This window comes from Trachurus japonicus, chromosome 21 (assembly GCF_045865225.1).
Source record: "Trachurus japonicus isolate A0001 chromosome 21, Traja_1.0".
In the NCBI taxonomy this organism is placed as follows: domain Eukaryota; kingdom Metazoa; phylum Chordata; class Actinopteri; order Carangiformes; family Carangidae; genus Trachurus; species Trachurus japonicus.
In genome coordinates this window covers 34,573,644-34,599,960 of record NC_140927.1, presented here as the reverse complement: position 1 = coordinate 34,599,960, position 26,317 = coordinate 34,573,644, and the positions used below count along the sequence as shown (strand labels likewise).

Genomic DNA, 26,317 nt, shown 5'->3' with positions numbered 1-26,317 from the left:
TAGGTGAGGGGCAGCTGGGTGAGGGGCAGCTGGGTGAGGGGCAGCTAGGTGAGGGGCAGCTAGGTGAGGGGCAGCTGGGTGAGGGGCAGCTGGGTGAGGGGCAGCTGGGTGAGGGGCAGCTGGGTGAGGGGCAGCTGGGTGAGGGGCAGCTAGGTGAGGGGCAGCTGGGGCAACTAGGTGAGGGGCAGCTAGGTGAGGGGCAGCTGGGTGAGGGGCAGCTGGGTGAGGGGCAGCTGGGTGAGGGGCAGCTGGGTGAGGGGCAGCTGGGTGAGGGGCAGCTAGGTGAGGGGCAGCTGGGGCAACTAGGTGAGGGGCAGCTAGGTGAGGGGCAGCTGGGTGAGGGGCAGCTGGGTGAGGGGCAACAGGATGAGGGGCAGCTAGGTGAGGGGCAGCTAGGTGAGGGGCAGCTGGATGAGGGGCAGCTGGGTGAGGGGCAGCTGGGGCAACTAGGTGAGGGGCAGCTAGGTGAGGGGCAGCTGGGGCAACTAGGTGAGGGCAGCTAGGTGAGGGGCAGCTGGGTGAGGGGCAGCTGGGTGAGGGGCAGCTAGGTGAGGGGCAGCTGGGTGAGGGGCAACAGGATGAGGGGCAGCTGGGTGAGGGGCAGCTGGGTGAGGGGCAGCTGGGTGAGGGGCAGCTAGGTGAGGGGCAGCTGGGTGAGGGGCAACAGGATGAGGGGCAGCTGGGTGAGGGGCAGCTAGGTGAGGGGCAGCTGGGTGAGGGGCAGCTGGGTGAGGGGCAGCTAGGTGAGGGGCAGCTGGGTGAGGGGCAGCTGGGTGAGGGGCAGCTGGGTGAGGGGCAGCTAGGTGAGGGGCAGCTAGGTGAGGGGCAGCTAGGTGAGGGGCAGCTAGGTGAGGGGCAGCTGGGTGAGGGGCAGCTGGGTGAGGGGCAGCTAGGTGAGGGGCAGCTGGGGGAGGGGCAGCTGGGTGAGGGGCAGCTGGATGAGGGGCAGCTAGGTGAGGGGCAGCTGGGTGAGGGTGAGGGGCAGCTAGGTGAGGGGCAGCTAGGTGAGGGTGAGGGGCAGCTAGGTGAGGGGCAGCTGGATGAGGGGCAGCTAGGTGAGGGGCAGCTGGGTGAGGGGCAGCTAGGTGAGGGGCAGCTGGGTGAGGGGCAGCTAGGTGAGGGGCAGCTAGGTGAGGGGCAGCTAGGTGAGGGTGAGGGGCAGCTGGGGGAGGGGCAGCTGGGTGAGGGGCAGCTAGGTGAGGGGCAGCTAGGTGAGGGGCAGCTGGGTGAGGGGCTTCTGGGTGAGGGGCAGCTAGGTGAGGGGCAGCTAGGTGAGGGGCAGCTAGGTGAGGGGCTTCTGGGTGAGGGGCAGCTAGGTGAGGGGCAGCTGGGTGAGGGGCTTCTGGGTGAGGGGCAGCTAGGTGAGGGGCAGCTAGGTGAGGGGCAGCTAGGTGAGGGGCTTCTGGGTGAGGGGCAGCTGGGTGAGGGGCAGCTAGGTGAGGGGCAGCTTGGTGAGGGGCAGCTGGGTGAGGGGCAGCTGGGTGAGGGGCAGCTAGGTGAGGGGCAGCTGGGTGAGGGGCAGCTGGGTGAGGGGCAACTGGGTGAGGGGCAGCTAGGTGAGGGGCAGCTGGGTGAGGGGCAGCTAGGTGAGGGGCAGCTGGGTGAGGGGCAACTGGGTGAGGGGCAGCTGGGGGAGGGGCAGCTAGGTGAGGGGCAGCTAGGTGAGGGGCAGCTAGGTGAGGGGCAACTGCCACAGAATGAGAGACTGATTCTGAAAAGTTAGTTAGAAAGATTGAATGTAGCTGTTAAATGTTTTGGAAATGAATGTTGATTTGTTTTATAACACAAATATGTGTGATAGGGGTGTCACGATTCTCCAAATCCTCGATTCGATTCGATTCTCGATTTTTTTTCTTTTTCTTACAGCACAGAGGCCTTTGCTATTTTCAGACTATAGTCTAGTCTACGATCATTGGTTTTATTCATCAAATTTTGTACAGTAAATCTTATTTCAAAAGATGGGATACATATAAGTGATGCAATTTCCATAATGTATCACATTAGGCACTAATGGTCACATTTAAATAATTTCTTTACAATATAAAGGTAACATGCCCCCAAAAATCATGATCCAGGGGCCAAAATTGCCCCCAAGGTTTTGAAACATCATAATTTAATTTTCATTAATTTACCGTCGTATCTCATTATTCTCCTGATGTCGGTTTAATGTAATGTAAACGAGATTGCGCTGATACGGAGAGTCTCATGTGACAGCGGGGCAGAGCTGCAGCTGCTGCGCTGCCATGGACCTGATGATCAGTGATCAGACTGGCGGTGGCCCACAGTCAATCAGTCCCGGTCCTCCACCGTCACCAGATCCCCCGAAAGCCCCCGCAAATAATACATCGACAAAAAGTGGCAAGTTGCACCTTTTCGTCGGCTTATTATTTGCGGGTTTTTTTTTGTTTTTTTATTTTTTTTTAAATCTTATAACGTCTCTGCAACATGCGGCTGTCAGTGCTTGTCGGTGTTGTGTAGTTGGAGCTGTGTCTCCCTCCTGTTCCCCAGGTAGGAGGGGGGCAGTAGCCCACCAGGGCTGGGTGATAAAACGCTATAAATTGTGAAATAACTTTTCTTCGATAGAAATATGAGACGTGGTCGATAGTTTTCATTCATCCATGTTTTGGCAAATAGCGAATGTGTTTGGGTTGCTGCAGACGGGCACAGCAGCTGACACCGCCGGTAAAAAAAAAAAAAAAAAAAGAGAGAGAGAGGGAGAGAGAGAGAGTTGCAGAGAACGAGTGAGTGTTGTCTCGAAATAAAAAGTAAAGGAGAACTCGGACCAGTGACTGACAAGAGGCTTGGTGCGCAATGGGGACAATGGGCAGTTGTAGCTTTGCGGGGGGGGCGGCGGGCGCGGGGGGGGGTCGTCGATCCTCTCTTTGACTTCGATGCTCGAGATCGTGACGTAATTTCGATCGATTTCGATAAAAAATCGAAATCGTGACACCCCTAATGTGTGATAATGTTGTGTTTTGTGCTTTTTAACCCTAACCCACATCACCCAGTTGGGGTCATTTTGATGTTACTATTTGCTGCCATAAAAAAATTAAAGGGTTAACAAAAAAATCCTGATGGAAGTTTGTCATACACCAGTGTCTGTTAATCCATCAATTCATTTTCCTTTGATCTTTACTATATTTGAAATTATTCAGATTTTCTGTTTTGTGAAACTCAACAAAGTAAAGTAAAAATAGGTATAATCAGTGTTGGGGAGTAACGAATTACATGTAACGCCGTTACGTAATTTAATTACAAAATTTACATAATTGTAATCCGTTACATTACTGTGGGAAAATGTGTAATTAAATTACAGTTTCTTTTATGAATTAAAAATAAAATTGTAAAACTCAAAAAATAGTTATTATTTAATATAAATGAGGTATTAATTACAAAAAAAGTGTGAAATTAGTAGGGCCCGACCGATATGGATTTTTTGGGGCCGATGCCGATGCCGATTATTAGGGGGAAAAAAATCCGATAACCGATTAATCGGCCGATTATAATATTTTTTTATAAAGTTTTACAATTTTATTAATTTAAGTAATATATCTACATATATTATATAATATATAAATTAGGGCTGCCAAATTTTCATTGGTCAATTGGTTGCAGGAAAAAACAACAACATTTGGAGTACTGTCTTGTCAAAATTAAGTCAAAATCAATATGACTGAACTGTGAAAGGCTATAGGGCTTTTATTTTGAAGGGCCAGATACAGGAAGTCATGACACGTGACACTTTTTTGTTGTTGTTGTTGTTTTTACACGGCACGGCGGTCTCTCTCTCTCTCTCTCTTGCTCTCTTTTTTTTTTTTTTTTTGAAAAGCGACTTTTTCCAGTGTTGTTCCAGACGTTTCTGGTTTGTTGAACTCGAAGTGGAAGCACGTATCACCGCTGTTTTCAATGTTTAGCGGGTGCTGCCGCGAGCCCCGGTCCCACAGCGCTCAGTGTGTCACGGAGCAGAGACATGATTGTCCCGCTGCAGTCAGAGACCCGCACCGCCGCCCCCCCCCCGCCCCCCACACAACCTGAGCTCAGTCACTCACCCTCCTCATCCACTGTGTTTATTGATAAACGGGTGAAGCTACTGCCGGTAATAACTGTAAAACCCGACCGGCTTGTTGAATCTCGGACCCAACACGGCCGGAGTCACGAGCATTAATTAATTAATTCACAACCCGACCGCGGTGTAAAAAAAAGAAAGAAAAAAAAAAGTAAAAGGAAAGCCAGCAGCAACACTGGTTTTAAGACAGTTAACAGTTAATCAAGTTGTTAATAAGCTGTGTGATGTGTGTGAGTGACAAGGCTATGGCGGAGCGTTGCAGATCAGTCACTCTGCTGTGCTGTGAGGTGGATAGTGGATGCAGTTGGATGCGCCCTCTACAGGATAAATAACCTAATGTCGGGGATCTTTTCAAATGGGGGAACATTTTCAAAGTAAAACCAAGTCTTAGTCCCTTCATTTTATTTCTGAAAATATCGGCGACAATCAGCGAGTTTTGGCCGATTACCGATTATTCTCAAACAGGCTATAATCGGCCGATTTAATCGGCTCGCCGATAAATCGGTCGGGCCCTAGAAATTAGTATTTATAGGTTGGTCTGAAGTTGAATAAGAAGATGAAACATACATTTGTGTGATAATGTTGTTTTGTGCTTTTTAGCTGTCAAACCCGTTGAGGTCATTTTGACCCCAGAAGACAATAGATGTTAATATTTGCCGCCATTAAAAAAAAAAAGAAGAAAGCGTTAAGAAAAAAAATGTCTGTGGTTACACACAGCAAACGCTCTGGGTTATTGATTATTGGACACAAATCATCAATATTGTTGTGGAGAATGTTTTAGAGCTGCAACAGTTGTTCAATCAACATTTTTCAAGCTGAAATTTTCAATTTTCAGCCTCAAAAACTTTAGATTTCCTTGTTTTCTCTGTTTGATTTGACTGTAAACTGAATATTTTTGTCTCTTTGATTGTTGCTGTGACAAAATGAGACATTTGAAGACGTGGCCTCAGACTGAGAGGAACTTGAACGCATCATTTGTCTGTATTTTGTGACATTTGACGGAGCAGACGATGAATGGATGGACAGAGACAATAAGTGTCAGTGGCAGCTGGCAGTGGCGCCGCCAGGATTCAATTTCAATGTACGCACAGAAACGGCAAATAGGCTGCAACAATTTTTTTTTCGGGGGGGGGGGGGGGTCGCTGTGCCTATCATGCCACGTAGCAATGGGACTTCTCATAATATACTGCACAACTGAAAATATTGTTGCGACCCCGCAGTAATGTTGTTGTGATGTTTAAGTTGTGTGATTCCTGACTGACTGTGAATGTGTACGGGCAGGTAGGGTATGGTTGGATGAGAAGCTGAGGGGCCGGGGTGAGTGTGAGGAAGACAGTGTGTGTAGGTGAGTGAGGAGGAGCAGAGGAAAAAGTGAGAGCTGTCAGATAAGTTTGTGTTATGTTGTTGTAGTTACGTCGGGTCGGACGCTACAATATCAATAACAACGTGTGTTTAACATAGACGTCGGACGCGAAATAGCCGCGGAGCGGAGCCAGTTTCCTTTCGGTGCCGTTAACCGACTGTGCCAGATGCGCCAGAGCGCGCACCTCTGTGCCAGGCTCGCGCTCTGCAGCGGTTTGTGTTGATTCATCTTAACAGAGCGCGTGAGAGATTAACACACACATTCACACAGGCTACACACATACGGGTTACACATTCCCACAGACACACAGCTGATGGGCCGAGGCTCCCCCAGTGGGGGCTCAACCTGGAATCGGCACCTATGAGTCCATAATCGCGGTGCAGACGAGTGAGTTTGGAGCTAGAGAGGAGAGACCTTCATTATCGCTGCTCTGCTGCGTGTTTGTGATCGTGGGTTTGGATCTCTTTTTTTTTTTTCAAATGCCTGGAAAAGGCTCAACCGTCTTTTTGACGGGGACAGCTCTCCATTCCGACACCCCTCCACTTCGACACCCCGCTGTTCCGAAATAGCCCCACTTCGAAACACCGCTACTCCGACACCCCCTCCTCCCCCCCGCAGCTGTCCAAGGTGCTGAACCGCGTGACGTTGTTTACATTCTGCTTTGTGGCTTGTCTGTGAAACGTGCGCTGCTCAGGGACTGGGCAGATCTGTCCCACTTGCTTTCTCCGTTGTTGGAGATCTCCCACACAGTAATAGAAATACACTTTTTTTCTTTTTCTCCCCCCCTGCTCCGCTCGAGCGCGGCTGAACCCGGCTTGAGCTCACAGGGGCGCGAGGCTGCTGCAGCCGCCGCTCGCACTGACAGCTGACTGAGGGAGATGCTTTGGTTAGGCTTAGGCAATGAAGAAAGGAGTTGGTTAAGTTTAGTAAAAAGACCAGGTAGAGGCTAGACAGGCTAGAAGCATAATGAACATTATGTCATTAATATGAAGTATTTGCTTGTTTTGCAGTTAATTATGCACATGATCCGTTTGACCCCAAAAAGGAAAAAAGGATCAATGCGCACTGCGCGCTGGGGGTTTCCCCAATAGCCTTTTCGGAGTAGCGGGGTCTTTAGAAAAAATAGAAAACCCCGCTATTACGATGAATGGAAGTCTATTGTCGGAAAGGCGGGGCTTCGGAAAGGCGGGGTGTAACCCTTTTTGACATTTCTATACTGGACCGGGCGTAATCATCACATAGCGGTAGTGTAATAGGCGCCAGAAATCAAAAAGAGACAGATGACATGACGTAAACGACAATCACTGGCTTTTACGTTAGGCTTCCAGTGATTGGTTTAACAATCAATGAACTCAGCACGTTTAGCCTGTTACAAACAACAAGCGTCTTTATCACACCCCCTCAAAATAAACAAAATTGCTTCTTTTTTTTTCCACCTATGAAAAAAATTGTACGCACAGTGCGTACAGGATTCCGGCTGGCGGCGCCACTGGCAGCTGGAGAGTGTTTTTCTCTCTTTGAATTTCCAGTGTGAGTGAAATGAGTGAATGTTGTGATAGTGGAGCTGTGAGGTGAAATAAGTGGAGGCCCAGTTGTTGTGTGTGTAGCTTGTTTGGTCCAGTGGTTTTCTACAGGGACGCTGTCCACACAGAGACTGTGTCACATCAACTCAGTGGATCTCAGTCCTTGTGTGTGTCAGTGGATGGAAACAGTGGTCCATGGATCATGTTGCTGGGCTGCAGCTTCATGACGCCATCTAGTGGACTGATAGTAGAAGTAGAGCAGCTGATGGCAGCTTCCTCTTCCTCACTGCTGTGTGACTGCATTCAGCTGACACTGATATGAAGCAGAGGAGAAGAGCCAATCAGTGGAGGAGCAGCTGGAGACATGATGGACATGTGAGCTGCTGTGCAGATGAATGATCAGTGTTTCCTCTGCAGGTGAAGCTACAAAGTGTGTGTGAGCTGATGTGGATGTGAGCTCAGCAGCATGGATCAGTGTGAGGACAGAGAGGAGGGAGCCCCTCCCTCTAAAACCAAGAGCCAGACCACAGGTCAAAGGTCAGAGTTTAAAACAGTCAGAAAGACTTTTCTCTCTAAAAGTCAGTTGTTGTGTTTATTAAAGGACTGAAGATATTTCTCATCAGTTTTTCTCCAACAAGCACATTTATCAGTTGTGTTGTTGTTTCAGGATCCAGCAGCAGAGACCAGACTCTCCTGAACCCAGCTGTCTGTCTTTAAAGAGCAACGACTCAAAGGACATTCCCATTTACTTTAAAGGAGGACGTGGATCAGCTGATCAGATGTAAGAGACAAAAACTACATTTCAAAGGTTTTGAGTTTCTGTTGAACGTTCTTCCTGTGGAGTCACATTTCAATGATTCTCATTAAAAGCTGAGTTATAACTCAGACACACGTTCAGTGAATGACTGACAGCATCCCATGCATCTTTTTTCTGTTATTGCATCCACTGCTGACGCTACTAAATATAACAGCTGCTTTTTGTTCACTTCCTGCAGCAGTCGCTCCACTTCAGCATTAAAGTTCTGTTTGGAGTAATGTTTGGAGTCCGACGCTCCCTGTAGATTTTTGTTTGGACATTTTAACTTTCCTTCTCAACTCACCTTCTCTGACATTCTTGATTTAACAACACGTTCATGAATCTGACGTAGAGTTTGCATGTTCTCCCCGTGCATGTGTGGGTTCTCTCCAGCTTCCTCCCACAGACCAAAGACATGCAGGTGAACTGGTGACTCTAAATCACCCATAGGTGTGAATGTGTGTGTGTATATGTTGGCCCTGTGATAGACTGGTGACCTGTCCAGGGTGAACCCCGCCTCCTGCCCAAAGTCAGCTGAGAAAGGCTCCAGCTCACCCTCCACCCTAGTGAGGATGAGCTGGATAGAAGATGAATGAACTTAAAGAGATATTGGTGAATGAGGCCCATTGTTACAAGATGTAGGAAAAGGAACTCCTTCACATTTGTAACCCTTAAAATAACTTTGCAGAGAATTCTGTTGGAAACCTAAATGTAGTGGCAAACGTAGATTTTAATTCCAAAGCCACTCGATTTATTAGCAGTAGGCAGGTACAGTTGGCTCGACTCGTATGTTACTGTCTTGTGTTCCTTAATTAGCCTACTCACAAACCACCGGAGAGTCAGGTCGTAGTTTCGTTGTTTTATTTGTCGTTGCAGAATCCAGTATCCATTAATACACACCATTCCAAGCTTCTCTTGGCTTTCACAACGGTCCACAACAGTAACATCTGAAATTGACGGTCAAAAAACCTTTTTTCCTTGTACCTATTACTCTGCTAATCCACGTCTTGTACTTTTTACAAGTTCTTCAAAACAAAACAATGCGCATGCGCATGCATGAGCAGCGCCTACTTCAGGTGCTGTGGTAAATTTTACCTCTATGCAATAAAAGGCAGTAATGTGATAACACAACCAAACTAATATAAAACACGCTATAATCTACAGTAAAACTCTCAACTCTCTTTAACATAATATTGGCTCCTACATATTCCAGCCCCTAATTGGAAGGCAGTAAGGCTTTCAATTACTTACACAATAACTCAAAGGAGCCAACAATATACAGTAAATATAAACACACAAAGTGTACATTTTTATCCTCTTTTTTTTGTATTTCAATGTGTCACATAAGAGTCTTTATGAGTCATTTTCACATACAAGACACAGTTTTTCGACAGGTCTTTCCAGAGTGTTTGATTTTGTTTTAACCAACACTCTGCGCACAAGTCCTTTTGCATCTGGAAGAGTTTGGATGACACGACCTAAGACCCAAGAATTTCTTGGTGCAGAGTCATCAACAATCATTACTACGTCTCCAGGAGTGAGGTTCTGTTTCACTTGGGTCCATTTTTGACGCTCCTGTAGAAGAGGAAGATATTCACGTACCCACCGCTTCCAAAACAGGTCCGCTAGGTACTGTACCTGCTTCCACCTTCTTCGTGAATACAGATCCTCTTTCTCAAACAGTCCAGGTGGCAGCAACGGCTGCCGTTTCAGCAAGAGGAGGTGATTGGGGGTCAAAGCTTCGAGGTCATTCAGATCGTCAGATGATGTTGTGATTGGCCTGTCATTTATTATTGCTTCAATCTCACACATCAGGGTCTGCAGGGACTCATCATCTACCGTTTGTTCTTTGAGTATGGACTTCAGGAGTTTCCTCACTGACCGTATTTGCCTTTCCCAAATACCTCCAAAGTGTGAGCCTGTAGGAGGATTGAAAATCCACTCTACTTCCCTTTGTCTGAGTGTGTCTTGTATTTTGTCTTGATTCCAATGTTGTATGGCATCGCGTAGTTCTCGTTCTGCAGCAACAAAATTGGTGCCGTTGTCTGAACGAATTATGGATACCTGACCTCTTCTGCACATGAATCTTCTGATTGCATTCAGACATGAGTCAGTGTCTAATGAATGAGCAATCTCTATATGCACAGCTCTTGTAGTTAGACATGTGAATAATACTCCGTATCTCTTCACAGTCGAACGTCCTCTTTTAACCAAAAACGGTCCAAAATAGTCTGTGCCAACATGTGTGAATGGTGGCTTGTCTGGCTGAAGTCTGTCTTTGGGCAGGTCAGCCATTTTTTGTTCCTTTCCCCTTGATTTGACCTTTCTGCAGATGACACATCTTGATAGAAATTTTCTTACAGTGGAATTTGCAGTGGGGATCCAAAATCTTTGGCGCAGCTGGGATAACATATAGTTTCTTCCACAGTGTCCAATTCTTTCATGTGTATCTCTCAGTATCAGAGTGGTGATGTGAGAGTCTTTAGGTATGATAACTGGGTGCATAGCCTCTGCTGGCATGCAGGACTTGCCAAGACGGCCTCCGACTCTTAACAATCCGTCTTGAAGCAATGGATCGAGTTTACACAGAGGGCTGCTTTTCTTTACGTTATGGTTTCCTTTTTTCAAACTTGAGACTTCATCGTTAAACTTTTGGTTTTGACAGAAACTGATTATCTCATGCTCTGCTCTTTTTAAGTCTTCAACAGTTAAAGCTCTTTTAGCTGTTGTTGCTTTGTAGGCTTGTATTTGCTCTTTAGCCTGTTGTCTCTCTTTGTCAGTGCTGTCTTTGTTAAGCAACTCCACTTTCTGTTTCCTGATTTGCATGAGTATTTCCTTGAGCTTGAGCATCCATGCCACTGCCTTTTTTAATTTGTACCAGCTAGAATAGTGGTGAATGAGCTTGTTTACAGGGTCTGTGCTTTCGGCTGCAGTGATGAGGTTAGTGGTAACTGACTTTCTTACCTCTGTATCATCCTCTTTAACCTCCAGCTGTTGCAGTTTCTCTGGCCACAGACACTCTGGTTCTTGCAAAAATGATGGACCTTGAATCCAGCTGAGGTTGCTCATTAGCTTGGCTGCTGTTTGGCCTCTGGATGCACAGTCAGCTGGGTTTGTTGCTGTACTGATATAGCTCCATTGTGCTGGCTTGGTCAATTCCCGAATAATGGAGATCCTATTGGCTACAAAAGTCTTGAATCTACGTGTGTTGTTCTCGATGTACTTCAAGACAGTTGTACTGTCTGTCCAGTATGCTGATTCCTGGAGTACCATTTGAAGTTCTTTTTTCAGCATTTTGTCGATGTTCACGGCTACTACTGCTGCTGTTAACTCCATTCGTGGAATTGTCATTTGTTTTAAGGGTGCAACCCTTGATTTTCCTAGCAGGAATGTGCAGTGTACTCGTCCTTCACTATTTGTTAGTCTGAGATATGATACGGTCCCGTATCCACTCTCGCTTGCGTCTGCGAAATGATGAAGTTGGGCTGTTACAACATCTCCGAATCCTGCAGGCTTTAAACATCTTCTTACAGTGAATGTAGACAGCTGCTTCAAATCATTTAGCCATGCAAACCACTTCTGAGCAAGCTTGTCTGGAACAGGCTCATCCCAGGTGAGTTTTTCTTTGATCAGCTGCTGCAGCAGTGTTTTTGCAGGGAGGGTGAAAGGAGACAGAAACCCTAGGGGATCATAGATGGAACTCACTGTAGATAGGATCCCTCTTCTTGTGACAGGTTTATCCTGTACTATGATTCTGAACCTGAATGAGTCTGATTCTATGCACCACAGAACTCCAAGTGCTCTTTCGATTGGAAGTGCATCTTTACTCAAATCAACTGCTCTTACCTCCTTGGCTCTCTCATCTTCTGGCACAAATGCCAAAAACTCTCTGCTATTGCTTATCCACTTCGTTAAGTTGAATCCTCCTGAGGAACATAGTGCTTTGAGGTCTTTGTACAAGGAGATGGCTTGAGCTGCGCGCTTGACAGACTGCAAGCAGTCATCAATGTAGAAGTTATTGAGGATAGTATCCACAGCCTCTTGTGATGCTTTGATGCAGTTGTCTTGTGCTGTCCTTCTTAGGGCATAGTTTGCACATGATGGGGAGGATGTAGCGCCAAATAAGTGCACAGTCATTTTATATTCCTCCATGTCCTGTTCAATATTTCCCTCAGGCCACCATAGGAAGCGCATGAGGTCTGTGTCTTCTTCAGGGACTTTTACCTGGTAATACATCGCTTCAATGTCTGCCATTATAGCGACGTCCTCCTTCCTGAAGCGTGTTAACACTCCAACCAGGGAGTTCGCAAGATCTGGGCCCTGCAGAAGCTCAGTATTCAGTGAAGTTCCTTGGAAGCCAGCCCCGCAGTCAAAGACCACACGTAGCTTTCTCTTTTGAGGATGATAAACGCCGTGATGCGGGACGTACCATAATTTACCATCCTGGCGGCTTAGCTGGTTTTGTGGGACTTTGACTGCGTAACCCTTTTCAGTCATATCCTTCACGAAGACGCTGTACTCTTGATGGAAGTCAGGATTCCTTTTGAATTTCCTTTTCAGTGTAAGAGCTCTTTGTACAGCAACGCTGTGATTGTTGGGCATTGTGACAGCAGCCTTCTTCTTTGGTAGACCAATGACATAATGACCGTCAGCGTGGTAAGTAGAGTCTGTCACACAGCTCATAAACTGTTGATCCTCCTGTGACATTTCCACCTTTTCATCACACAGACGTTCTGGAAAATCATGATTGTACTGCTGTAACAAAAGCTGCTCTACATTCTCCACTGATATGCGGTTTACTGTAGCTTGTGAATGTCCACCATTTTCTAAGTCAGTGTTTGTGTGATCTCTCAGTGGACCATTGACTGTCCATCCAAGAGCAGTTCTGACGGCATATGGCCCATTGCCCTTACTGTTGATCACATGCCATGGCTCTAATGCTTTGTGCACATTGCTCCCGATGAGAAGTCCAACATCTGCATTAATGCTGGGTATTCTGACCTCGCTAAGATATGACCATTTTTCTATATCTTCCTGTGTTGGAATGTTTTCTCTTGACACCGGGATGCTTTTCTGTGTATATACTTTGGGTAAGTCAATGAAGTTGTTACTGTCAATCCCACTGACTTCCAGATCTGTGAGCAGATAGCTTTCCACTTGATGCTTAGGGCTCATGGTTTTCAGCTCCAGTTCAGTACGTCTGCCTTGTAGGTTCAACTGTCTGGCAAGTGTGTTGGTGCAAAATGTTGCAGAGCTACCTGGATCCATAAAGGCGTAGGTCTCCACTACTTTGCTGCCTTTCTTTGCCTTCACCTGCACTGGTACAATTGAGAGAATGCAGTCGTCCCCAGCCCCAGTATACGCACTTGTTTCGACACTGGCAGCCACCGACACGCTTGAAGCTGCTGAGCTTGTGGCTGTGCCATCCTGCACTTTTGCCTCGGCTACTTGTGAAGTGATGGAACTCTCTTGTTTTGCAAAATGTAACATAGTAGGATGTTTCAAAGCACAAACACTACATGTCATCCTTTTCTTACAGTCTTTACTCACATGTCCTTTAGTTAAGCATCCAAAGCATAGTCCTGCTTTCCTGAGGAAGTCAATTTTTTCCTTATGTGGACTGCCTACTATCTTTTGACACTCCTCCAGAGTGTGATGACTTTCGCAGAACAAACATGGTTTACTGAAGGCACTGTTGGGGCATGTCGTTTCAGCTTTTGTCTTTTGCGTAGCAAATTCCTCAATTTTAACTGGAGTAGCATTAATGACAAAACTACTTCCCTTTTTTCCTTCTGGTTTTGTGCGTCGCTTGATGTCAAACTTTCCTTTGTCCTTCTTGTCATCTGCTGTTCCCTCCAGCAGGTTGCCAAACAGTGGATCTGTGGTGACTTTAGCTTGCTTGTCCACAAACTTTACAAGATCAGCGAACTTGGCTCTTCTTCCACGCTGCTCCTGTATCTCGTATGCCTGGGCACGCCACTTTTCCATGAGCTTGTATGGCAACTTTGATGCCACAACCCTCATATTAGTTGGGTTGTCTAGCTCATCCATGAATTCAACATCATCCATAGTGTTGCGACAGCTCAGAAGAAATAATGAGAAAGCTCTGAGTGCTTTGCCGTCTTCTGACTTGATTTTAGGCCACTTAAATGCCTTTTCCATTAACGCAGAAACTATTTTGACTTCATTTCCATAATGTTCTTGCAAGAGTCTCAATGCTTGATCATATCCACGACTTGCTGGCATATGCTGGCAGCTCTTTACCAAGTCTCGTGGTTCACCCCTTGTGTATTGCTCCAAAAAGTACAGCTTGTCTGCATCATTGTCTGTTCTGGAATCAATAGCATGATCAAATGCCTTTATGAAGGATCTAAATTCAAGTGGATCACCATGGAAGAAAGGAATGTCTCTTTTTGGTAAGCATGACAACCGTTGGTTTTTTACAAGCAACTCTGTAATATCAGTTTGACGTTTCATCACTCTGTACAACTCAGTTGTGTCGTCATTGTGCTGTCGTGGATCAGCTGCATGTGTAGAACTTGGTCTCTGATGAACACGTACCTTTGGTTTTGTTGCTGGTGGATTTATTGACATCACTGGCCTGTCTCTGTATTTCTGTCTAGGTGGTGATGTATCATGCCTGTTTTGACCATCATTGTAGTCCTGCTGAACTGAATATGATGATGCGGTGGCACCACGCTGATGCTGAGGTGATTCGTAATCTGCGTATATTTTGAGTCGTGCAGCAGAAGCTGCCAGCTCTGTGTCAATCTCTAGTTGTTCTTTGTCCATCTTTAGCTGAGCTTCTTTCAGTACAAGTGCTTGCTTTTCCTTTAATGCTGTTGCCTTTGCAACAAGTGCTGCTCTATTTGCTGCCTCTTTCAGGCGTATTGTAGTAGCTGAAGATGCTGATGAACTTGCTTGACTGCCATGTTTGGAAAACTTGCCAGATTTTTGTTTTGCAGACACATTTGAAACACTGTCCATTGGAGTTATGTAATTTCCACTTGTCTCAGCCAAGTCTTTATGAAGTTTTACTTCATCAATCCACCTCTCAGCTCTTTTTATGAAGTCTAGGCAAGTGGACATTTTGGGCTCAAGCCAGTAGGTTTGGTCATCCTCACGTTCTTCCCCTCTCAGGTAAAGTTTCACTGACTCGTTGGCTTCAATGAATTCCTCATACAACTTGTAATAACTCCTCATTTCCTTTTGTTCAATATATGTCATGTTATTGTCATCTTCCATGAAGCGTTCTATTTGGTTTGATTTTGTAGTTAACTGCCTTAATTTGGATCTTCTTGCAGTGATATACTGATGCAGTTTCTCCTCAATACCTTTTTCTGTGGGCATGACTGCCCTCTTGTGGTCATCTTCGGTAACTGCACATTCCTCATCGTCTTCGATCAATGTACGTTCCTCATCGTCACAACTTTGCAGCTCCGCCATTGCCGTTTGTTACAATGTTTCAATGACGTGATGAAATCCAGCGACAGGAACAACAAGGTAACCACTCAGCTTTAACACGGGGATGGTTATCAGGCTTATCCCGGTTACCTTCGCCCAGCTGTCCGATCAGAGCCTTATTTATTCCCACAGCGTTGTCCCCCGCCGCAATATAATCCTGTCGGGCGCCGTCTAATTCCTGGATGGGCCGTGTCCGCGACGCGACGTGATCCGGGTCGATGTCAGACAGAGGTTTTTTGACTTGATGTAGTGGCAAACGTAGATTTTAATTCCAAAGCCACTCGATTTATTAGCAGTAGGCAGGTACAGTTGGCTCGACTCGTATGTTACTGTCTTGTGTTCCTTAATTAGCCTACTCACAAACCACCGGAGAGTCAGGTCGTAGTTTCGTTGTTTTATTTGTCGTTGCAGAATCCAGTATCCATTAATACACACCATTCCAAGCTTCTCTTGGCTTTCACAACTTTTTTCCCTGTACCTATTACTCTGCTAATCCACGTCTTGTACTTTTTACAAGTTCTTCAAAACAAAACAATGCGCATGCGCATGCATGAGCAGCGCCTACTTCAGGTGCTGTGGTAAATTTTACCTCTATGCAATAAAAGGCAGTAATGTGATAACACAACCAAACTAATATAAAACACGCTATAATCTACAGTAAAACTCTCAACTTTCTTTAACATAATATTGGCTCCTACACTAAAACTGTCAAACATGAGTTGTGTTGTTGTTTCAGGATCCAGCAGCAGAGACCAGACTCTCCTGAACCCAGCTGTCTGTCTTTAAAGAGCAACTGGTCAAATGAACGGATCATTAACTTTAAAGGAGGACGTGGATCAGCTGATCAGATGTAAGCTGTAACTGACAGTCAGACTCAGGTTATTGTAGAAAAGAACCAGTTTGTACGACGTGTTGTTGGAAAGTGTCTCTGTCTGTTGTGAACGTCCTCAGGGGACATATAAAGTCCATCTTGTATTATCTCTCTGTCCTGATGTGGACTTGACACTGATTCCTCCACAGAGTGGACCAGGAGAGCTCAGAGGTTCCCAGTGGTCAGTCTGCCCAGCAGCATCAAACACACCTGGACTCCATATTTATGGTGAGGACATGTCCAACAGCTGCTGTCACATCTGTTGTGTTCACCATCATCTCCATGCTGCACTTTGACACCAGTGGATTGTCAGTCTGTCCAACATGGATCTGATGTTTGGCTCCATGGTTTTAGTTTGATGCTGTCACTCATAGAGTTTCTGTTCCAGCTGCTGGAGGAGAACATGGTCACTTTTGTCAAGAACGAGCTGAAGAAGATCCTCAAGGCTCTGAGTCCAGATTACCCAGAATGCTCAGGGAGTCAGCGGGAGGATGAGGAGGTGTTGGATGGTGAGGACGAAGAGCAGAGGAGGAGCAGCAGAGAGGCATTAGTGAAGATCACAGTGAACTTCCTGAGGAGGATGAAGCAGGAGGAGCTGGCTGAGCGTCTGCAGAGCGGTAAGAGGATTTCTCTAAAGATTCAACATGATGGACAAATGAGACGTTCACTGACATCAACAAATGGAGGGAAACATGTTCACATAGTCATTATTTAGAAGAATTAAAATGTTATATTCTCTTATTGATCTAATTTCTTGTGTTTTCATTCTGAATATTTTGCTCCAGTTTGTGGACGTAAACTCAAATCTGCCCTGAGGAAGAAGTTCCAGTGTGTGTTTGAGGGCATCGCTAAAGCAGGACACCAAACCCTTCTGAACCAGATCTACACAGAGCTCTACATCACAGAGGGAGGGGCTGGAGGGGTTAATGATGAACATGAGGTCAGACAGATTGAAACAGCGTCCAGGAAACCAGACAGACCAGAAACAACCATCAGACAAGAAGACATCTTTAAAGCCCCACCTGGAAGAGACCGACCAATCAGAAGAGTGATGACAAAGGGAGTGGCTGGCATTGGGAAAACAGTCTTAACGCAGAAGTTCACTCTGGACTGGGCTGAAGACAAAACCAACCAGGACATACACTTCACATTTCCCTTCACCTTCAGAGAGCTGAATGTGCTGAAAGAGAGAAAGTTCAGCTTGGTGGAACTTGTTCATCACTTCTTCTCTGAAACCAAAGAAGCAGGAATCAGCAGGTTTGATCAGTTCCAGGTCGTCTTCATCTTTGACGGTCTGGACGAGTGTCGACTTCCTCTGGACTTCCACAACACTGAGACCCTGACTGATGTGACAGAGTCCACCTCAGTCAACGTGCTGCTGACCAACCTCATCAGGGGGAACCTGCTTCCCTCTGCTCGCCTCTGGATAACCACACGACCTGCAGCAGCCAATCAGATCCCTCCTCAGTTTGTTGACATGGTGACAGAGGTCAGAGGGTTCACTGACCCACAGAAGGAGGAGTACTTCAGGAAGAGGGTCACAGATGAGGAGCAGGCCAGAAAGATCATCTCCCACATCAAGACCTCACGAAGCCTCCACATCATGTGCCACATCCCAGTCTTCTGCTGGATCACTGCTACAGTTCTGGAGAAGCTGTTGAAGACCAGAAGGAGAGGAGGGCTGCTCAGTATGTTGAAGACCAGAAGGAGAGGAGAGCTGCCCAAGACCCTGACTGAGATGTACATCCACTTCCTGGTGGTTCATCTAAAACTGAAGAAGGTCAAGTATGATGGAGGAGCTGAGACAGATCCACACTGGAGTCCAGAGAGCAGGAAGATGATCGAGTCTCTGGGAAAACTGGCTTTTGAGCAGCTGCAGAAAGGAAACCTGATCTTCTATGAATCAGACCTGACAGAGTGTGGCATCGATATCAGAGCAGCCTCAGTGTACTCAGGAGTGTTCACACAGATCTTTAAAGAGGAGAGCGGCCTGTACCAGGACAAGGTGTTCTGCTTCGTCCATCTGAGTGTTCAGGAGTTTCTGGCTGCTCTTCATGTCCATCTGACCTTCATCAACTCTGGACTCAACCTGATGTCACAACAACAAACAACCTCCAAGAAGACTGAAACAACAGGAGTCAAATCTGCAGAGACAAACTTCTACCAGAGCGCTGTGGACGAGGCCTTACAGAGTCCAAATGGACACCTGGACTTGTTCCTCCGCTTCCTCCTGGGTCTTTCACTGGAGACCAATCAGAATCTCCTACGAGGTCTGATGACACAGACAGGAAGTGACTCACAGTCCAATCAGGAAACAGTCCAGTACATCAAGGAGAAGATTGAAGAGACTCCCTCTGCAGAGAAAAGCATCAACCTGTTCCACTGTCTGAATGAACTGAATGATCGTTCTCTAGTGGAGGGGATCCAACTGTGCCTGAGATCAGGAAGTCTCTCCACAGATCAACTGTCTCCTGCTCAGTGGTCGGCTCTGGTCTTCATCTTACTGTCATCAGAAGAAGATCTGGACGAGTTTGACCTGAAGAAATACTCCGCTTCAGAGGAGGCTCTTCTGAGGCTGCTGCCAGTGGTCAAAGCCTCCAACAAAGCTCTGTAAATGTAGAGATAGTTTGATTTATTCATCATTACATACAAACACTTCGGTCTTTCAACAGAACAGATAATAAACTCCTTTCTTCTTTAATTCCTCATTATCATCTCTTCAGACTGAGCAGCTGTAACCTCTCAGAGAGAAGCTGTGAAGCTCTGTCCTCAGTCCTCAGCTCCCAGTCCTCTAGTCTGAGACACCTGGACCTGAGTAACAACAACCTGCAGGACTCAGGAGTGAAGCTGCTGTCTGGTGGACTGGAAAGTCCACACTGTAGACTGGAGACTCTGGACCTGAGTAACAACAACCTGCAGGACTCAGGAGTGAAGCTGCTGTCTGCTGGACTGGAGAGTCCACACTGTAGACTGGAGACTCTCAGGTGAGGATCCATCCAGCTGTTTATCTGATGCCACTTGAACACAGCAGCAGGTGTTGACAGAGGGTTCCTGTGTGTTGTTGTGTGTGTTCAGTCTGTCAGGATGTCTGATCACAGAGGAAGGCTGTGCTTTATTGGACATGTTCATATTTTTAGTGAACGCTGAACTGAATGAATCAGTTAATAAATGATGAACCTGAGCAGCATTCACTGTCACCAAAGTGAACACTGCTCAGGTTTTCTGATAGTTTTACATCACGTCTCCATGGAGACGGCCCAGCATCAATAGTATGTCAGAAGGTACAGACACATCTACTACTGCTGAAGACAGCTTGTTTGAGTGTTTGATGCAGTTTGATGAACAAACAAGTGAAAAAAGAAAAAAGCCCCTGGATATTTCCACATACAGTTTACCTTCACTACACCAGGGGCCTCATTTATCATTGTGGATACACCTTTTTTTACACCCTTTTCCCCCCGTTTTGTGCGTACGCACTAGTGCTGCACGATTTGATAAAAATGTGCGATTGCGATTATGGTGGAAAATATTGCGATTTGCGATTGCGATTACGATATTGTAAATTAATGTTGTAAGTAGTCTATTTGCTTGCTTATCAAGCACAGCACAGGAAATAACCCTATTTTAGGAGTGTATTTCTCAAATAATAAGTGTTTCCTTACAGTATCTTTGTATTAAATAAAAATAGGTAACTTTTTGTGCAGTTTCATAGTCTACTGCGATGCCATCATTTATTACAATGCCTTTCTCCCCCCTCCCTCCTCTCACAGCACACAGGTACACAGGTAACACAGAGACAGACACGCACGCATGTGCGCGCGCACACACACACACAACGAAGGAGACGAGAGGAGACGGCAAATGAGTGTGGCTGTTACCGTAAAATAAAAATAAAAAATAAATAAAAAAGACAGTTAAAGGTGTACAGAAAAGAAAATTGAATTTGAGCCCACTCTGGGTCATAAAATTAGTGTAATAACTCATCTTTCAGACGATGTAGGTCAAACTTTGTGCAAAATTCTATTTTTGAGTAAATCCGGGATGAAAGTGTGTATTTTTTTTTCCGCATTGGATAATGCAGGCGCACGGATTATACGTCAGCCTGTACACGATTCGCCAGCCACTGCTATTGGATCCGTAATCCGTCATTCAAACGTCTGAGACACGCACACACACAGGGAGCTCGGTCTCGCCCCAAGCTTTGAATATCCCGCCCGCTCGATAATGACCAATCAAATTCTTTTTCCTTACTCGGGTAAACTCGTGTTGCAGCTCGTGACAACTCGGCGCAACAAACAGGACAAACGGCCATTTCTGTACACCTTTAAAAGAAAACCAAACACCGGAGCTTTGTGGTCGTTCGCCCCAACAGGCATATAGGCTACCTCCTCGTTTTTTAAACGCACTGCACATGTTGCGGAGGAAAACACAGTTCGCTCCGTGACGCTGAAGCTCCACACCTGCTGTAATCACGGGGAGACGGTCCTGCAGCACACGGAGCGCTGTCTGCCAGCTGGGTAGTCACGTGATCAGACCTGCTGGTCACATGACTACTGACGGAGTCTGCTATGCTGCACACATTAGCGGCTCTGCTCCACACACTACAGGAGTTAAAGTCCCGTTTACAGGCTCACGCAGTCGCACATTTATGTAGACTTTAAATCGCCAATCGCACTCTTTCGTGCGATTACGTAATCGCACGGCGTGACATCGCGATTGCGATTGCGATTACATTAATCGTGCAGCACTAGTACGCACTTTTCTCCGCCAAATTTGGGATCTATCAAGCCAAAACCTGACGGGAAAAAGTGACCCTGGCATTTTGACCCTGGCGTACCGTGATTTACGCCTGTTTTGAGGAACAGGAGGAATTGGCGACACCGTTGCTGAGTCAGAGAACTGCAGTGTGAGTGGGAGAGAGGAGCGGAGTACATTTAGAAGAGCACAGTAGGATTTTTTTAAGTAATTGTGGTAGTGGTGGACCGTTGAACCGTTGATGCTGGCAATCCAACCCGCTCTATAATAACACTAGGCTCTATGTTAATTGATAAACAGAGCGGATTGTGGATTTTGCTTTTTTGATTAGGCTATGTGACGTCCGACAAGGATCAAACCATCCAAGTTTAAAAACACACCGGCAGCAGCGCAAACTGATCTGCAGCCTAGACTGTTATTATTCTGTCACCTGAGTTAACGAGGTGCACGTGAGTTTGGAGATGAGAGGAGAGAATAAAGAGTGAGACAACGCGGCTCTGAGGAGGAACTGTGAAGGACTCAGCTGTAATGGAAAATGACCTAAACCGAGTCCAGTAGAGCTGTAACTGTGTAGGTGGAAAGGCGTTCAAAGTAATGGTAACTATCGTCCTGCTTCCTAGATTGTTTTAACATCTAGGTTAAAAAAAAACAACAAAAAAAAACAAGATTTTCTGGGATAAAGGGGCAGATTACATAAGATTAGCCTATTCTTCTTTCTGCTCCCTTTTGTTGAGATTTGGTAGGTTTTTGTTTATATTGTAGCTTATTAAAGTGCAAGATCATTTTTCTGACTGAGTTATTGCCCGTGTATCTGCTCTCGGAGAAGCGGAGAAGTTCCGCTTCTTTTCCCCGTACTCCGTCCGTTGTCTCCATTGTCACTTTGTTGTCACTTGTTGCTGCGCCACAGAGAGCACACGGCTAATTAAATATGCACGTGCTGACCATATATAGTTGTATATAGGCGTTCCGGGGGCGGAGTAAGAGGTGTGTTCACGTGTGCACCATTCTTGGGTCTGGTGTGATTTATTGCGGAGAGTTGTGCGTACGCACTGTTTGATTGATCTGAAAAAGGTGTAAATATTTAGGGTGTACGCCATTTTCGTCTTTTCGCCGTGCGCAAATATTTAGTAGCAGTTTTACACCCTCTTTGATAAATGAGGCCCAAGGGGTCTCATTTATAACCGTTGCGTATGCACAAAACGGGGCCTGAAAGTGGCGTACGTGACTTTCCACGCCAAGGTTGTGATCTATAAAAAACAAACTTGACGGGAGAATGTGCGCAGCCCTAAGCAAACTCTGAGCCATGCGTACGCATGGTTTGGAGGAAAAGGGGAATTGGCGACACAGACGGTGTGGTGGTGAACTGAAGTCAGACTCAGGAAATGATGAGTGAGAAGAACGATTATGTTTTTATTATCGGCCGTCACACATTTAATTTCAACCCGTATGCGTTAGATCCATGTTGCCACGGTGATTTAATTCAACAGCGTTATTTAGGACTGGTGTTTCAGAAACATCTTCTTAGAATCTAACTGAAAATTCAAAATCAAAATTCCTTCTCTATATTTAATCACCACCATCTCTCCGTCATATTGTCCACTCCCAGAGCGCAGGAGGAGGAGAGGACGGCGCGGAATAAATACATGGTGTAAATAACTAGGCTATATGTTACTGTATGATACAGTGAACGTATGATCAAGAGTCAATTAAATCTCAAAGCCTGGGGGAAAAAATGCAGTAATCGCTCGCACGATTGTTACATTCTGTTTTCTTGTTATCAAGAGAAGTGTCATGTTTGATTATTCCTCAGAATGTAACTGATTCTGCTAATTATTCAAAGTGGTATCGATCGGTCTAATTACTGTAAATAATACAGCGGTGAGCCCCGTGCGTATGTAATTCTGCACCACGGCACCGCTGGAGGAGAAAGGAGGGAGAGGGAGACCATGATGATGGTTAATAACTCGTTTCAGATTAGAACTGTTGTCATTGTTGTAACCATGTGCCGAACCGGGTCCAGCATGTGAGAGGGCAGTGCACCAAAACAACACCGCGTGCGCTCTGAGCCGCTGACGCCGTTAACAGCTGCAGCAACACGTCATGTTGTCACTTTCACACCTGCAGCCAATTCACAAAACACCGACAGAACAAGGGCACTTCAGGCTCATTTATATGCAGATCGCATTCATGTGGTGGTTTGCATTGACCATCTACGGTTAAAACAGGGCGTGAGACCTCTGGTCTTTCACTTTCAGCAGAACATGACTCAATGTTTATGTGGTAAAATATTTTCTCAATCTCAACATTTTGTTTTTTAGTTGTAAATGTAACTCATGTCTGTGATTCTTCAGGTTCATTAATTCATAGAGTTTGTTAGTGGCAGTGAGTAGAGGCTGGTGATGGAGGTAGAAGGAGCTTCTACTGAAAAACAAAAGCTGATAATTTATTTAAATGAACAAAATAAATGAACATGAATTAGTTCATTTTCATCTGTATGAACTGAACTTATAAGGAGTTGTTTTTAACTGTGAACTTACACAAACACTGACTGAAGAAACTAAACTGCATGTGGTGGTGGTGGCTCACTGAACATCTGATGTGGTGTGAACATTAAAACACTGATTCCAGGAATCTGTTCCAATATTTTATTGTTTGGAGAAAACATATAGATGATGGCTGGTGTAGGTAGTGGATGATTTGTTCTGTACAATGAAATAATAAAGGAACATTACACATTATGACATCAAACAAACAATAAAGATAAATTAAGTTATTTTTCTTTAACTTAATTAACACATCCACAGTTTTGGTGATTCACTTTAAGGTCTCCAGTATGAGTTTGTGTTGAAAAGTTGTGTATTTATGATTCTAACCTGTTATTTCCTTCATATTGAGTATGTGAGTGTATTTCCTTGAATTCCTCTTCAGACTGAGCGGCTATAACCTCTCAGAGAGAAGCTGTGAAGCTCTGTCCTCAGTCCTCAACTCCCAATCCTCTAGACTGAGACACCTGGACCTGAGTAACAACAACCTGCAGGACTCAGGAGTGAAGCTGCTGTCTGGTGGACTGGAGAGTCCACACTGTAGACTGGAGACTCTGGACCTGAGTAACAACAACCTGCAGGACTCAGGAGTGAAGCTGCTGTCTGGTGGACTGGAGAGTCCACACTGTAGACTGGAGACTCTCAGGTGAGGATCCATCCAGCTGTTTATCTGATGCCACTTGAACACAGCAGCAGGTGTCGACAGAGGGTTCCTGTGTGTTGTTGTGTGTGTTCAGTCTGTCAGGATGTCTGGTCACAGAGGAAGGCTGTGCTTCTCTGGCCTCAGCTCTGAGCTCCAACCCCTCCCATCTGAGAGAGCTGGACCTGAGCTACAACCATCCAGGAGCCTCAGGAGTGAAGCTGCTGTCTGCTGGACTGGAGGACCCAGACTGGAGACTGGACTCTCTCAGGTATGGAGAGGCTGCTGCAGCCACACACACTGTCTGATAGAGGAGGAGGAGCTGGAACATTTTCTATGGCCCCGTTCACACCTGGTCACACCTGGTATTAATATCTGTCTCAGGTGATCCATACATTGATGACACCATATCCCATCACTCAGACCATATCCAGAGGTGGTGTAGGCAACAGTGAAGCTCTGCCCACTCCACTGACATCCTCTGTCACAGTTTGACTCGTCCCAACACAGTTTATACTGAAGCCAAAATCTCAGAGTGTTTCAAACATGAGCTGTGCAGCTTTCATCAGTCACAGTGATGAACTACTGGGATCAGGAGTTTCTCCTCATGATGACTTCAGTGTCTCATGATGACTCACTGTGTCATATTCAGGAGAAGAGATGTCAGTGATGAAAGCAGCTGTTGGCAGCTGTGCTCTGAGTCTCTCCAGATGTTTGGATCAGACTTTATTTCAGAGTGTATCAGGAAACATTTCAGCTGCAGCTGGTTGAACTGCTCCTGAACCAACAGAGTGTTTGACCTGAACAGTCCCAGAGACTGTAGACACCTGTTGAGTGTGGACACACTAACAACAACACAGCAACAAGAATCAAAGCATGTCCACTGCTCAGAGACATTCGTCTCCCAGCGTCTCCAACCAAGGAGGAAATAAGAGACAGAAACCAGGCGGCACCATCAGGTCTCTGTCTGGTCAGATATTGATGATCAATAATCAGCTCAGTCTCTCTGAGATCCTGATCTTGTCCTGATGAGATGTGTTGTTGTGTTGAGGAGACAGTCAATCACAGTGTGACATCCAGATGTCCTCACTGTCCAGAGGCCTGGAGCTGTCAATCAGAAGACAGTGAGTGTAGTGAACAGTGTAATAATCAGTGTTTGTGGCTGAATGTGTGTGTGGTCAAACAGCTGTTTTCAGACTGTGTGTGTGCTGACTCCAGATCAGATGAAGCCACAAAGTGGCTCCTTAATGAAAGTCTCCAGCAGCTGGAGCTTCACTTCCTGTCTGAGTCCATGTGCTCTGAGCTGAGCCTGCTTCTCTCTGCTCTACAGTTTCTCTGCTTCCTCTGGACTCTGACTTCAAGTCCAGTCAAAATGTGTGGACAGGTTTGATGGAGCTCAGGACTGGTCCTGAGGACGGCTGCTTTATTCCACATGATGTGACTGATCTCAGTGAGTCAGTGTGTTGCAGCTGATCTGTGTGAAGAGCAGAGAAGAACAGAGTCATTGATCATGAGATCCTGATCCGTCCTGTCACTGTGATCAGATGGTTTCTATTAGAGCTCCTTCATCCACTCACTGCTGCTGTGGCTCCTGTGAAAACCTGCTCACAGCCTCATTCTTCAGCTTCCTGGGGAGTTTTCTTCAAACAAACACAAGCTGTGTTCACACTCAGTGTTTCTCACTAAACTCACTGTGTGTTTCACTGAGCTCTAACAAAGCCCTTCTAGGCAAGTCAGGCCACTCGGCGGCCATATTGGCGACGCTTCGAAAAGCCCAAGAAGACCAGACGCCTATCTAATTGAATGGGACCATGGCCAAACCCACTCTTTAACGTTATCGCAGGACAGAAAAAAACATATATGCATGCTCGTCAGTGACATGGGATGCAAATAAACACAAAAAAACATAGACTTTACCGTGGAAATGATGTTTAAAACGCTATTTTCCACAGGGAACAACTCCACTGCGCATGCGCGCGGATTTACGACACCGCCGTCACTGTACGGCTGTAACGGCTGAGTCCGTGATCTAGCAGCAGCCCGAGCATACCTACACCACCTACACCGGTCTGCCCTGCTCTACCTGGAGACATATCGGCAGGAGTCTGGAGATTTTTGCCCAAAAATAAACGCTAGACTTTCATGAAATCCGTCTTAATCATCACCTATGGGCTCCTAGTTCTGTGTGTGGTGACTGTGTCTGCTCCCCCCCCCCACCCGCTCCCCCGATCCCCACTAACGTTAGCTGTCTCGGATGCTATCAAAAAGCATGTGCGCTGTGCTAGCTCGATGCTAA

The 26,317-nt window shown here is 46.1% G+C and overlaps 2 protein-coding genes across 2 annotated transcripts in view; both read left to right on the top strand.

Moving 5' to 3' along the window:
- The window catches only part of LOC146965670 (uncharacterized), a 310,932-nt gene that overhangs the window by 22,442 nt on the left and 262,173 nt on the right, over positions 1–26,317 (top strand). The gene's annotated exons all lie outside the window — the stretch shown is intronic.
- Positions 15,763–24,409, top strand: LOC146965676 (protein NLRC3-like). The gene is made up of 5 exons (XM_085766369.1): positions 15,763–15,790; positions 17,439–18,693; positions 18,807–19,067; positions 24,119–24,292; positions 24,406–24,409. Exons 1-5 carry the CDS (start codon positions 15,763–15,765, stop codon positions 24,407–24,409), a joined length of 1,722 nt encoding a protein of 573 aa, XP_085622495.1.

Coding starts and splice junctions, on each gene's coding strand:
- LOC146965676 (XM_085766369.1), top strand. CDS start 15,763: ATGAGCAGCGCCTACTTCAGGTGCTGTG. Junction 18,694..18,806: donor AAAGCCTCCAACAAAGCTCT/GTAAATGTAGAG, acceptor TCATCTCTTCAG/ACTGAGCAGCTGTAACCTCT. Junction 19,068..24,118: donor TGTAGACTGGAGACTCTCAG/GTGAGGATCCAT, acceptor GTGTGTGTTCAG/TCTGTCAGGATGTCTGGTCA.